This window comes from Sorex fumeus, unplaced genomic scaffold, assembly GCF_029834395.1.
Source record: "Sorex fumeus unplaced genomic scaffold, SorFum_2.1 ptg000032l, whole genome shotgun sequence".
In the NCBI taxonomy this organism is placed as follows: Eukaryota; Metazoa; Chordata; class Mammalia; order Eulipotyphla; family Soricidae; genus Sorex; species Sorex fumeus.
Window position 1 is genome coordinate 12,754,465 of NW_026606089.1, and position 14,473 is coordinate 12,768,937.

Consider the following 14,473-nt stretch of genomic DNA (forward strand, 5'->3'; position numbering starts at 1 on the left):
TTCAATCTCTGGCATCCCATATGGTCCTCCAAGCCCTTCAGGATCACCCAAGAGGGCGGAGCCAGGAGTAAGCCCTGAGCACCACCGGGTGTGGCCCCCAAACAAACAAACAGCAAACAAAAATGGAACTCTGAGGACTGATGAAAGACTCTTGGACGGAAGGAAGAGGAATATGGAAGCTGCAGATTGGAAATTGGTTATTTCTCCTCCTTTTTATAGGAGATGGTTTGGGGCCTATATGGAGGGTTATACACCTAGTATTGATCAGCAAATCCTGGAGGATTGATTTATAATCACATTTCTGGGAGAGCCAAAACTGTTCAGCCTCAGTTTGGTGAGATGAGGGATTGGTGATATGGGGGCTTGCTCGAGGTAAAGGTAAAGGCCCTCCCGTTGATCGTCGATTTGCTCGAGCGGGCCCAGTAATGTCTCCATTGGAGACTTTGTTGTTACTGTGTCTGGCATATCAAATACTCTCGGTAGCTTGCCGGGCTCTCCGAGAGGGGCGGAGGAATCGAACTTGGGTCGGCCATGTTGGCCGCTTGTGAGGCGAACGCCCTACCCGCTGTGCTATCGCTCCGTCATTTCATGTTGGGTTTGTCTTCTACCTTTTGTTAGCAATGGGCTGGAGCGATAGCACAGCGGGTAGGGCGGTTGCCTTGCACGCAGCAGACCCGGGTTTGATTCCTCCATCCATCTCGGAGAGCCCGGCAAGCTACCGAGAGTATCTTGCCCTCACGGCAAAGCCTGGCAAGCTACCCGTGACATATTCGTTATGCCAAAAACAGTAACAACAAGTCTCACAAATTGTTGTGAGACGTTACTGGTGCCCGCTTGAGCAAATCTATGAACAACGGGAGGAGAGTGCTACAGTGCTACAGTGAGAAAAAAATCGTGTAAGACTTGAAATGGATAAAAAAAGATTACTGGCTATCTTCAAGAACTGGGAAATAGCATAGTTTTCTGGGCTCTCTGGTTCTACAATTTTGGTGATTTTCTTGTCTTTGTGCTGCCTATTATGTTATGGGTAAATTAGAGCAACACCAGTATGCTTGTCCATAGCTACTGAACTCTTAAATGCCTTATTTCCTCTTTGTCTAAAAGTTGGGAAAGTAATAGTGCCAACTTCACAGGGTTTTATGGCAGTTAAATGAGTTAACACATGTAAAGCACTTTACCTAGATACAGATTAAATGTTCAGTAATAAAATAATCATATGTAAATTGTGTATATACTGTTTCTTGTAAACACAGTATAGTTTGAGCATGCTAAAGTCGTCAGGATAGCTTACAATAACATTTTGTCCACATTTTAAAAAAACCACTGTGATTTACAAAGTTATTCATAGTTGAGTTTTAGAGGTGCGATATTGCATCACTCCATCCCACCACCAGTGTCAACTTCCCTTCACCAATTTTTCTGTGCCCCCTCCTATGTCTCCCTCCAGCCTGCCCTCTTGACAGGCTGGGTTGGGTTGTTAAAGTCTGTGTCTCTTGATTTCAGCGTTGTTGACTCTGGATTTTTGGGTCACATCTGCCGGTGCTCAGGGGTTATTCCCAGCTCTGCACTCAGGAATTACTGCTGGCGGTGCTCGGGGGACCATATGGGTGGCCAGGGATCAAATCCTGGTTGGCCTCGTGCAAGGCAAATGCCCTACCCATTGTGCTATTGCTCCAGCCCCTCATCTGTCTCTTCTCAACCCTACTCCCCTTCACTATTTCTTTTCTTCTCCTCCCTATTCCCTGGGGCTGAGGTTGAGCAGGACAACCCCCCCCTTTAAAACATTGCATTCCCTCATCCAGTTATTTTAAATACCACATATGTGTGATATACACACATTTTTTCCCCTACAAATTAATTCGTTAACCTTGGCAGTTGTTAAGCTAGAGTCAACTGAAAGCTCTTAAATATATTTTGATGAGGGGGTGGTGGGGTGGGGATGTGTTTTAGCCATATCCAGTGGTGCTCAGGGATAACTCTGGTAGTGCTCAGGGAACTGAGCACTGATACACAGTACTGGGGATTGAGCCAGGGTTGCTGAGTGCAAGGCAAGCGCTTTAACCCCCGTAGAGTCTCTCCAGCCCAGCTCTCAAATATTGAGAAATAAAAAATATTTAAATCGCGTGGAGAGGTATTTTCCTCAAATTATTTCTGTTATCCCCAAATAGTTTGACACTGGGACATCTTGTTTATGTTTTGGTTTTTGGGTCACACCACCTGGTGGTGCTTGGGGACTAACTCTTGCAGTTCCTGGGGGACCACGTGGTGCTGGGGTTTGAACCTGGGGCTCAGCATGTAAAACGTTGCCTGTGCTCAGGATACTGACCTGTCTCCAGCCCTGATGTCTTTTTTATACAGAGGTGGGGGTGGGGGCAGGTATTGGGTCAAAGCAAGTGCCTAATCTCCTGTGCTATGATGCCAGCCACCCCCGAAATATCTTTTATTTTTTATGGTTTTATTATTTTAAAGACATTTATTTATTTATTTATTTGTTGCTTTTTGGGTCACACCAGCAAAGCTCAGGAGTTATTCCTGGCTCTGTGCTCAGGAATTACTCCTGGTGGTGCTCAGGGGACCATTTGGGATGCCAGGGATTGAACCCAGGTTGGCTGCATGCTAGGCAAATGCTCTACCTACTACATTATCACCCGTCCCCCCTTTTTTCTTTTTCTCTTTTTTTTTTTTTTTTGGCGTCACACTATATGGGATGCTGGGAATTGAACCTGGGTCAGTTGTGTGCAAGGAAAACGCCCTACCTACTGTGCTATTACTCCAGCCCTTAAAATGTTCTTAATTTTCCTCATTCTTATTATATTGTATACTTAAAGTGTACTAGCATTGAACTATCACTGTCATTATCACTGTCCTCCCGTTGATCGTCGATTTGCTCGAGCGGGCCCAGTAACGTCTCCATTGGAGACTTTGTTGTTACTGTGTCTGGCATATCGAATACTCTCGGTAGCTTGCCGGGCTCTCCGAGAGGGGCGGAGGAATCGAACTCGGGTCGGCCATGTTGGCCACTTGTAAGGCGAACGCCCTACCTGCTGTGCTATCGCTCTAGCCCAGCATAGAACTATTTATACTAATTTTAAAAATTTTATGCCTTTAAAAAAGAAAGATACACAGTTACTGGAAATTTTTTTGTCAACTGGTTTACAATTTCTTGGAATTTCAGGAGTTTAACTTTATTCAAGTATATGTGTGAACGTGTCACACATATATAAGACAATAAATTAAAAAAAACACCTCTCATAGTGGGCTGGAGCTATAGCAGGGAGGGCATTTGCCTTGCAAGTGGCCAACCCGGGTTCAATCCCCAGCCTTCCATATAGTGCCCCAAGCACCACCAGGAGTGATTTCTGAGTGCAGAGCCAGGATTAACCCCTGAGCATGGATGAGGGATTAAAGAAAAGAAAAAAAAAAAAAGAAAAAGAAAGAAACATACTGAGGGAACAGCTAAGGAGCAGAGTCATCACTGCTGGTCTGCAGGACTGATCCTTACATGAGAAACACATTCTTAGCAACCTTGAACTCATGTTCACCTCTGCCTTTTGTGTTATTCATATCTTAAGCTTCACGAGACAGAGCTCTTATTCTGCACAGGTGATGCCCATTTTACCCTTACGTGTTCTTTCCTCTGTTCTCCCTGCCTGCCTGTCTGTGTTTTTGTCTATGAGTATTTTAGTTCAGGTTCACTGTAGACAAATTCTCTGTTTTTGTTTGAACAAATATTTGTTTTAACCATTTGAAACATTGAGACATGATTCCTATACTGTAAAATTCTTTATTTTAACCTGTATGTCTTAGTTTTCAAAAATATTTTTATTTCACAACCATCCCTGCTGCCTGATTCCAGAACATTGCATTACCTTTAAAGGCATTCTTACAGTTGTTAAGAATCACTCCCCTAGTTGCCTTCTGTTAGTTCTTGTAATTTCTGTCTCAGTGGGTCTGGCTTTCCCATGGGGGAAGCAAAAATATGTCATTGGTATAATTACAGAGAGTTATTTTTTCTCTCTTTTGGGTCGTACCTGATGATGCTCAGTGGTTACTCCTGGCTCTGTACTCGGGGATTACTCCTGGCAGTGATCAGGGACCATATAGGATGTCGGGGATTGAAGGGGGGTGAGCCACGTGGAAGGCAAACTCCCTACCTGTTGTACTATCGCTCCGGCCCTTAAATGAGAATTTAAAATCCATCCTTCCTTCCTTCCTTCCTTCCTTCCTTCCTTCCTTTTTCCCCTCTTTTTCTTTTCCTCTCCCCTTCTCTCCCTCCCTCTTTTCTCTTTCCCTCGTCCCTCCCTCCCTCTCTCCCTCCCTTCTTCTTTCTTACTCTCTTTCTCTCTCTCTCTCTCTCTCTTTCTCTTTCTTTTTTTCTTTTTGGTTTCTGAGTCACATCCAGTGATGCTCAGGGGTTACTCCTGGCTCTGCACTCAGAAATCACTCCTAGTGGTGCTCAGGGGACTATATGGGATGTCCAGAATCAAATCTGGGTTGACTCTGTGCAAGGCAAATGCCCTACCTGCTATGTGCTATCTCTCTGGCCACATAGCTTTTCTTTATCTTCTTAATTAGTATTATTCACTCTGTGTTTTATATATATATAATATATATATAAAATGGGTGGAGCGATAGCACAGTGGTATATATATAATTAAGAAATATATGAATTCTAGGGACCGGAGAGATAGTATAGGAGGTAAGGCACTTGCCTTGCCTGGGCTGATCCAGGTTCAATCCATGGAACCCCATTTGATCCCCCACGCCAGCTAGGAATGATCCCTGAGTGCAGAGCCAGGAGACAGCCCTGAGCACTTCCAGCTGTGCCCCTCCCAAAAACCAAACTCAAAAACTAACAAAAGAAATCCATGGATACCGCCCTCCTCTGTCATGTCAAATTCATGGGCTGCGGAAAAGGTCGAGACGGGCTCGGGAAATCACACTCCCTAAAACATTTAGAAAAATATTTCCACCTTTCCCTTCATGGCGCTTGTCAAGACTCCCGAGGTTTGCACACAGGCCTGGTTGTGCTCGCCCCGTGTCACACACGGGTGTGGTGCTCTCCTGCTCAGCCATGGTGTCTGCTGGGGCTCACCCCCGCTGAGTTGTGGTTCTTGCACTTGTGCTCCCCAGGAATCACATGCATGACCGAGGTGCTCTTCCGTCACTGCAGTGCTGCTCACACACACCTGGAGGTGCTCTGGACTTGGGCACTTGTCATGTCAAGGTTATTGCCATGTTCGGGGGGTGGCCAAGTAACAGGCCCACCAGCGCTTCCGGTGCAGGGCCATCCCCTAGGCCCTCAGTTCTTTTTCATTCAGGGAGAGTCACTGATGCATTCAGGGAATGCAACCTGGGGTTCTTGCTTTCAAAGTGTGTACTCCCAAACCGCTGAGCTATCGCTCCAGCCCAAGATTAGTATATTTTTTTAAAAATCCATATACAAAATTGCATTCCCTAGCCTCCTAAGGCCCACATTGTGACCAGGAGCATGGACACATGCATATTGGGACAAATTAGAAGCTTCTGGGGAGCACCAACAGAGTGTATTTTTCTCTGAAGTTTGTGGACACTTGGTGGTGAGGATGGTGTTTGGGATTCTCAGTATTTATAATCTTTCTGCACTCGCTTTAACTTTTCCCTGATGTTTTCCTTTGCTCTCTGTCTTAATAGTTTACATCAGTGTTTGAAGTCATTTCTGCTGCAGCTAGATCCTTCATCCAGAAGGTCCTTTGATCTTATAATGTACATCTCCCCTCTCAGATTCGCAAAGAAAAGGTCTGGGATCTCTTTTTTCTAGAGAAGAAGTCTGTTTGACTTTGTTCATATCAGGATCTTAAGTTCCTCAGGGTTCCTTGCAACATAGTTTGGGAAATGTTTACATTAGCACATATGGAATAATGGACTGAAGATCTTTAAATTTTTTTTTTTAAACTTGGCTGTTTCTTTCCATTTTTATTTAGGGATTATGATTTACAAGACTGTTAGGGCTTCAGGCACACTACGTTTCAGTTCCACCCTGGCAGAAACAGCGGACGAGATAAGGTGCATGCCTTGCACCCGTTGACCCTGATATGCTCTCTGACATATGATCCCCTGAGCACTGTCAGGGGTCATTTCTGAGCACAGAATCAGAGATAGCCCCTGAGCATCACAGGGTGTAACCCCAAAGCCAGATCAACAAAACCCAGCCAACTCCCCACTCACCAGTATCAGCCTCCCCCTACCAAAGTATCAAGGTCCTCCTGCACACCCCACCCTGTTGACAAGCTCATAACAAGTCTGTGTGTGTGTGTGTGTGTGTGTGTGTGTGTGTGTGAGTGTGTGTAGCTGGAGTGGTGGAATGATAGTACAGTGTGTAGATCACTTCTTTGCATGTGTCCAACCTGGATTTGATCTCTGGAACCCTAATATGGTGCCCTGAGTCCTTCCAGGGTTGATCGCTGAATGCAGAGCCAGGAGTAAACCCCAAGCACAACTGGGTGTGATCCAAAAATTCGAACCATTTCTTAAAAAATTTTAATCTGTAAACATCACATGCTTGCAGTACTAATACTTTTTATGGTTTTAACATAGACAATAGACAGTCTAACATAGACAGTCACCTCACCTTCCCACCACCCAGATGCCGAAGATCCCCACCAACATCCTTCAGTTCACCTTGTTTTCCCCTACCTCCACCTCTCCCCCCAACCCTTATTCCACCTTTCATGCATTCTCAGTTCTGAAATTCAGGATTAAGAGTTTGCCGTCCCTTCGTATCTTCCATTTCCTTTTCCTATTTCTCTCTGTATCACAGAGAGAGATTTGTCCTTGTCCTTCTGACTTCACTTTAACATGAAACCCTCCAGTTCCGACCAGGTTGCAGTGAAGAGCCTGAGTTCATCTTTCCTTACTGCTGTACCCTATTTTATTGTGTATACATTCTACGACCTTGCTAGCCATTTATCTGTTACTGACATTTGGGTGGCGTCCATATCCTGGCTATCGTGTTGAGCACTGCAGTGAACATAGATGTGCCTACATCTTTTCAAATCAATGATTTGTTTTTGTTTTTGGGCCACCTGGTGACCAGGCTCTGCACTCAGGAATCGGTGCTGATGGTGCGAGGGTTGGCTGCATGCAAGACAAGCACCCTACTTGCTATATTATTGCTCTGACCCCCTAAAATCACTTTTGTGTTTGAAAAGTAGATTAAATTCGACTCTCTCCTTTGTTGGCGTTGAACTGAAATTATTTTTCTTTTTAAGAAGGAGAGGTCACGATCACGATCATCCTGTTGTTCGTCAATTTCCTAGAGTAATTTCCAGTAACATCTCCTTCTTCCTAGCCCTGAGATTTTAAAAGAGCCACTTCAATGCTCTTTCAGGATTAGGAGGATGAGACCCATCATTGTTACTGGTATTTGGCATATCGGCACGCCACGGGAAGTTTGCCAGACTCTGCCATGTGGGCAGGATACTTTTGGTAGCCTGCCAGGTTCTCCAAAAGGAAAAATAAAATAAGATGTCGCGCAGCCGCATTTGTGGCCTTGTGCTTCCAGGAACTGGGTTTTATAATCTCTGCGTCTTGGCCGTTGATGGGACCAACCTGGCAGCTGGTGGGTGTGACGCCTACCTACTGGAAGATGGAGGGTCTAGGTGGAGAAGGCCCAGTCCCAATCCGAGTAGGCTTGGAGACCTCAGCCCCGGGACCCGCATGCCTGGATTCCTCTGCCAGTTCCTTCATGCATGAGGCCCTTCCAGACGTGTGGAGAGTGCTCCCAGCATGGCCGTGGCTGGCTCTGGAGGTCCTCAGCTTCTGGGCCTCTGCTCGGGGCGGCGGGTGGGGTGGAGAGAAACTTAACCCTCCCCCCTCCAAGGGGCCCCGGTGAGGACAGCCAGGCGCGGGGGCAGGAGACTCTGGAGACTTAGGATTCGGCACTCTCAGAAGGAGAGGATGCTGCAATATTAGGATAATGTCTTTCATACTTCAGAACTATTTATACCTTCGTATTTTACTTCAAAGGCAATTTTGTTATTTTTTAAATGTCATGCACCTCAATTTTTATTTGCATATTTAAAAAATTATGTTGTTTTTGTTTCGGGACACATCTAGTGGTGATCAGGGCTTGATCCTGGTTCTGCACTCAGGAATCACTCCTGGTGGACTCAAGGAACCATTTAAGATGCCAGGGATTGAACCCAAGTTGGCTGCATTCAAGACAAGTGCCTTACTTACTGTACTCTGTCCACTACACCTCAGTTTTTTTTCTTTTTTTGGTTTTTGAGCCACACTCAGTGATGATGCTCAGGGATAACTCCTAGTTCTGCATTCAGAAATTACTCCTGAGAGAGCGAAGAGGATCATATGGGATGTCAGGGATTGAACCTGACTTGGCCATGTGCAAGGTGAGCACCCTACGGACTGTACTATCTCTCTAGCCCCTACACCTCAATTTTTTAACACCTCAATATATATTTATTTTAACACCTCAATATTTTAAATACAGAGTTTAGAATTTATAGCGCAGCAGGTAGGATGCTTGCCTTGCACGCGGCCGATGCCAGTTCTATTCCTTCGTTCCTCTCGGACAGCCCGGCAAGCTACCAAGAGTATCCCACCCACACGGCAGAGCCTGGCAAGCTACCTGTGACGTATTCGATATGCCAAAAACAGTAACAACAAGTCTCACAATGGAGATGTTACTGGTGCCCGCTCGAGCAAATCCATGAACAGTGCTACAGTGCTACTCAACTTGTCTAGGGTTATGATGACTATTTTCCAGAATGAAACCAGTCCTGTGCACTGTCAGTCTTGTCCGTTGGCTTAATGATGTAGATAAAAAGTTAAAAACCAAAATTGTTTACAACAGGCAAAATTTATGTAGACCATTCATTTTCTTCTTTTTTTTTTAATTAAAAAATTTTATTATGGAACCGATATACAAAGCTATTGATACTTGAGTTTTAGTCATATAATATTTCAACCCCAGGCCTACCACTGGTGTCAACTTCCCTTCGCCAGTGTTCTCATATTCCCTCTCCACCCCAACCCCCAGCTCCTCCTCACCGTCAGTTTGACAGACACATTGCCAAGTTTCCGTGGTTGCCACTTAGATCTCATGTTTTCAGTTTTGCTGATAGATCCTTCATTTTCAAGTGATATGATTTGAAATTCATAATGACAACAATAACCAGAATACATTGTGCAGAACACATTAGCCATTTCTGGCATGAGGAAGTTGAGATATATAACTTGGGCAATGATATTTGAAATTTCCAGGATATACCAGTGTTTCCAATTATTCTGGCAGTATAGGATATGATTGATACCTCTGTAAGCCAAGAAAGAATAGTTGCATATTTGAGAGATTCCATCTGCCTTTCTTCCTCTTCTTTGTGGGATTTATTCTTTTTACAAATATCTCTGTCTTGTATCTAATGATCGTGTAGTTAACATTTTGATTTTTTTGTTAATAATTATTATTTTTGGTTTTTGGGTCACACCCGGCTGTGCTCAGGGTTTGCTCCTGGATCTCTGCTTAGGGATCATTCCTCACAGTGCCCAGGGGATTATATGCAGTGCTGGAGATCTAACCAGGGTCAGCTTGTGTGCAAGGCAAATGCCCTACCTGCTCTACTGTCTCTCCAGTCCTCTTAATTTTTAAAAGTAGATTTAATGTCTTCTCATGAGATGACATGTTCCAGGTGTATGGCATTTTAAAACTGTATACATTATATCATGATCTACATACAAGTTTCATTTCTGTCCACCTTTATTTCACATTTTGTTTTTGGGCCCTCACCTGGCAATGCTCAGGGCTGACTCCTGGCACTGTGCTCAGGGGTCACATCCAAGGCAAATCCAGGTTGGTTGCATGCAAGGCCAGCTCCCTGCTGTGCTCCCTACCTGCTGCGCTATCTCTCAGGTCCCCAGCTGTCAGTTTTAAATGATACCCATCTTAATATCGTTGAGATCATTCTATTTATAGAGGTTTATATTTTGATATTATCCTTAGTAAAACTTTATTTTTAAAAATTTTTTGGGTTTTGGGCCACATCTGGTGATGCTCAGGGGTTGCTCCTGGCTCTTTGTAGGTTCAGGAATTACTCATGGCAGTGCTTGGGGGACCATCTGGGGTTCTGCGAATCAACTCAAGTCAGCCATGTGCAACGCAGGCGCCCTCTCCACTGTGCTATTGCTCTGGCTCCCCTTGGTATAACTTTAAATTGCCAAAGGAAAGCCTGTGTAGCATTTTCTTTCATTCATTCATTCATTCATTCATTCATTCTCTTAGTCAGAAGTGCAACTATAAATATGTGCAAATCTGTAGCTATACACACACGTACACACACACACACACATCCAAAACAATATGTGTATACCTTAGTTTGCTATCTTTCAAGGCATACAGGTTTGTTTTGGACCATGAAGAATGTCTTTATTCTCTTGAATGTCAGGCAAGGTATTGCTCTGGATTTTTTTGGAAGTTTGTCTCATAAAGTTTCTTTCCTTGTAGATTCCTCTTTTTGGTGCTAAGACTCTTGGCCAGAGAAGTCCTGATGGGCCAGTGCTGAGCAAAGCGGAATTTGTGGAGAAGGTTCGTCAGAGTAATCAGGCCTGTCACGACGGGGATTTCCACACGGCCATTGTTCTGTATAATGAAGCCCTGGCTGTTGACCCTCAGAACTGCATCTTGTACAGCAATCGATCTGCAGCCTACATGAAGATCCAGCAGTATGACAAGGCCCTGGATGATGCCATCAGAGCTCGACTCCTCAACCCTAAATGGCCGAAGGTAGAGATTTCACCTACGTTCAAAGTCTTTGTGTGCTGATTCCTGATTTTAATGTAACTTTACTGACTCACTGCATTTCTTTTCTTTTTTTTCGGGGTGGGGGGCACACCTAGCAGTGCTCAGGGGTCACTCCTGGTTCTACACTCAGGAATTATTCCTAGCAGTTCTTGAAGAGAACAGGGCTTGGGAAAAAAACAGAGGAGACAGGAAAGGAGGGAGTAGGGGAGAGAGAGAGAGAGAGAGAGAGAGAGAGAGAGAGAGAGAGAGAGAAAGAGAGAGAGATGGGGAGGGAGACGGAGAGGGAGCGGGAGAGAGGAGAAAGAGAGAAAGAAGACAGAGACATTCTCTGAAGAGAGAGAGACAGAGGAGAGAGAGACAGAGATACAGAGACAGAGAGAGACTCAAGAGAGAAGTCAGTAGTTTTACATTTCTTCCTAAAGCCAGTTTTTCTTTCTTTTTTTTTAAAATTTTTATTAGTGAAACACCATGAGGTACAGCTGAAGACTTACAAATTTTTGTGCTTAGGTTTCAATTATACAATAATTAAATACCCATCCCTCCACCAGTGCCCATTCTCCACCACCAATGATCCCAGTATCCCTCCCACACCCCCGTACCCCCATCCCACCCTGCCTCTGTGGCAGGGCATTCCCTTTTGTTCTCTCTCTCCTTTTGGGTGTTGTGGTTTGCAAAAGAGGCAACGGGTGGCAATCATGTTTGGTCTATAGTCTACTTCAGCATGCCTCTCCCATCCTGGGGGGATCCACTCAACACCCTTTATTTGGTGGTCCCTTCTCTAAGGCCAGTTTTTTTAATTAAAATTTTTTATTTCCCCCTTGTACACCGTGGTTCACAGAACTGTTCATGATATGTTTGTTACAGGCATTTGGCTTTCCGTTTTTCCATCACCAGTCCCACCAGCAGTATGACCTGCCCTCCACCATTGACCCCATTTTCCCAACCACCCCCCAAGCCTGCCCCCTTGACAGGCACAAAATCACTTATTTTGTATTGCTTGTTACAGCTGAGTGACTAATGGAACTATCAGAAAATACTTCAGCAAAAGAAAATTTGTGAAAACTGTTGTTTCACAACGTGGGGTCACTGAGTCCCTGCCCGAGGGTTTGCTGAGCTGTTTGTTGCTAGCTGAGCCTTCTGTGTTTTTGTTCGTGGTTGTAGTCGGCTTCTCTGTTACTTTCCCACCTCATCAATGTGCTCCTACTGGGCTGTCAGTACTGTGGAGTTCGGAGGTGTCTTGGCTGCCTGCCCCAGATCCGCCAGGATACTGAACTGGGCTGTGAGTGTGCACAGCGGCAGTAGGGGGATGTGGGGCTGGCTGCTTGGACTGCCCACCCCGGCTCTGTGCCGACCCTGGAGTTCTCAGCCCGAAGACTCGTGTCCCTGGAATTTTCAGCAGATGGGCGTCTTTGCAGAGCTTCGTCCTAAGGCAGTGGAGTCGGCAGCTCAGGGGCGTGGGTGAGGCTTCAGCAGAGTGGGGGCTTGGCTTACCCCCCTCACGAAGGTACCCCAGAGAAAAAACACTTTTCAGTGGTGGCTTATCACACCATTTGAAAGTTAGAAGGGTGTTTTTGGGCACAGACCCGGGATTGAGATTTCTTCCCCTACTCCAGTGACTGGGTTTGGACAAATATCTTATGTTTTCAATAACTCCAAAAAAAAAGGGAGTTAAGAAAAATGGGGATAAGAATACTTATCTTCAGGCCAGAGTGGTAGTACAGCAGGGAGGGCCCGTGCCTGGCAGACGGCTGACCTAGGTGCAGTCTCCGCATCCCATATATTCCCCTGAGCACCGCCAAGAGTAATCCCGGAGTGCAGAGCCTGGAGGAACCCCTGAGTATCACCAGGTGTGGCCCCCAAACAAACAAAAACCCCAAGCCCCAAACAGCATAGCTTCTAAGGCTATTTTCTGAAGATTAAAGATAATTTGTCACTTGTATATACATTACTTTTCATTTTTTCATCATCCTGTTATTCGTCGATTGCCTCGAGCAGGCCCCAGTAACGTCTCTTTCATCCTAGCCCTGAGATTATATTCAAGGCTCTTTAGGAGAATGAGACCCATACTTGGCTTATAGTAATTATGGTTTTTAACATTTTTATTTGCATTCAAATGAGAAAATTGTTGTAGCCTTAAGCTGCAGGTGTGCATCACTGAAAATTGACATGCGCATAACTTGCATTAATTTTTTTCACTGAAAGTTCAACGATAGTATTCACCATGTGGTTGTCTCCTTTGTCGGGGCTTACCCACCTCTTTTCCTTGCTGGTAACCACCGACTGACCTTAGGTTCAAAGGTTTATCTTTTTGTTTTATTTAGTTCATCTGTTTTCTCTCTACTACAGATGACTGGAATCATCTGGTGTTTATCTTTCTCCATCTGGTTAACTTTAATCTCCTCTAGGTTCATCTTTATTCTTGCAAATGGCAGGATTTTCATCTATTTTTTTCAATAAATATTTATTGTGTGTTATATCTTATCTACCCATTTGTTATTCTGTGGGCACGTAGTTTGTTTTTCTTTCTTGGCTATTACAAATAACGCTGCAATAAACAGGGGTGTGCATTTGTGTTATTGAATCAGTACTTTTGTATTTCGGGGGTAAATACTGCGGAGTAGAATAAGGGTCAAATGAAATTTCTATTTTAAGTTTTTTGAGGACTCTCAAAAACTGATATCCACAATGATATCCACAATGATGGAATTTGGCCCAGCACCACAACCTCCCCACTGGGTTGGTCTCGTCCCCCCACCCACACACACTTTGGGAACTGATGCTTTGGGTCAACGGGCATTCCCACTGTGGAGGGGTATCTCGTTGTTTTGATTTGCTTTTCCCTGGAAAGAAAGATGATGAACTCATTAACCATCTATGTGTTCCCTTCCGAGCAATGTCTATTCCGGTACTCTGCCTATTTCTCATGGTGCTTTCTTCCTTGTTGAGTTTGAATTCTGTGTATATTTTAGACATGCGCCCCAGGTCAGATATATGACATGCAGATATCTTCTTCCAGTCAGTGGAGTGTCTTTTTTTTTCCCTTTTGGGTCACACCCGGCGATGCACAGGGGTTACTCCTGGCTTTGCACTCAGGAATTACTCCTGGTGGTGCTCAGGGGACCCTATGGGATGCTAGGAATCGAACCTGGGTTGGCTGCATGCAAGGCAAACGCCCTACCCACTGTTCTATCGCTCCAGCCCTGCGTCCTTTTGTATTGAAGCAAGTTTCTTGAACGGTTTGATGTAGTTCATTTGTTACTTTTGTTTTCTTTGCCATTGTAGTCCCTAAATATGTTTTTTTGGCTGACATTAGGAGTCTAGCACCTGCTTCCTTTCAGGTAGTTTATGGTTTTAAATCTTACTCCATTTTGGATTAATTTTTGTCTGGGTATTAGTGGTTAGTTTCATTCTTTTGTATGTGGCTGGCCAGGTTTTCCAACTTATTTTTTATTTTTCCAAGATACTTTCCTTGCTCCATCGTAAACTCTTGGCACCTATGTCGTAAATTAATTGTATATGCATATATGGTTTTATTTCTGGCCGTCAGTTCTGATCAATTCTCTAATTTTATTGTTTGATTTGGGAGAGGGGGCTTGGGGCCCCAACTGGCAGTACTGAGGGTTTACTCCTAGCTCTGGGCTCAGGGAGCACTCTTGGTGGGGCATGGGGGACCAT

General features: G+C 44.7%; 1 protein-coding gene across 1 annotated transcript in view; it reads left to right on the plus strand.

Moving 5' to 3' along the window:
• The window catches only part of TTC28 (tetratricopeptide repeat domain 28), a 716,021-nt gene that overhangs the window by 27,379 nt on the left and 674,169 nt on the right, over nt 1-14,473 (plus strand). The window contains exon 2 of the mRNA XM_056116601.1: nt 10,502-10,780. Within this exon, the coding sequence (XP_055972576.1) occupies nt 10,502-10,780 (279 nt within the window). The remainder of the gene's footprint in view (nt 1-10,501; nt 10,781-14,473) is intronic.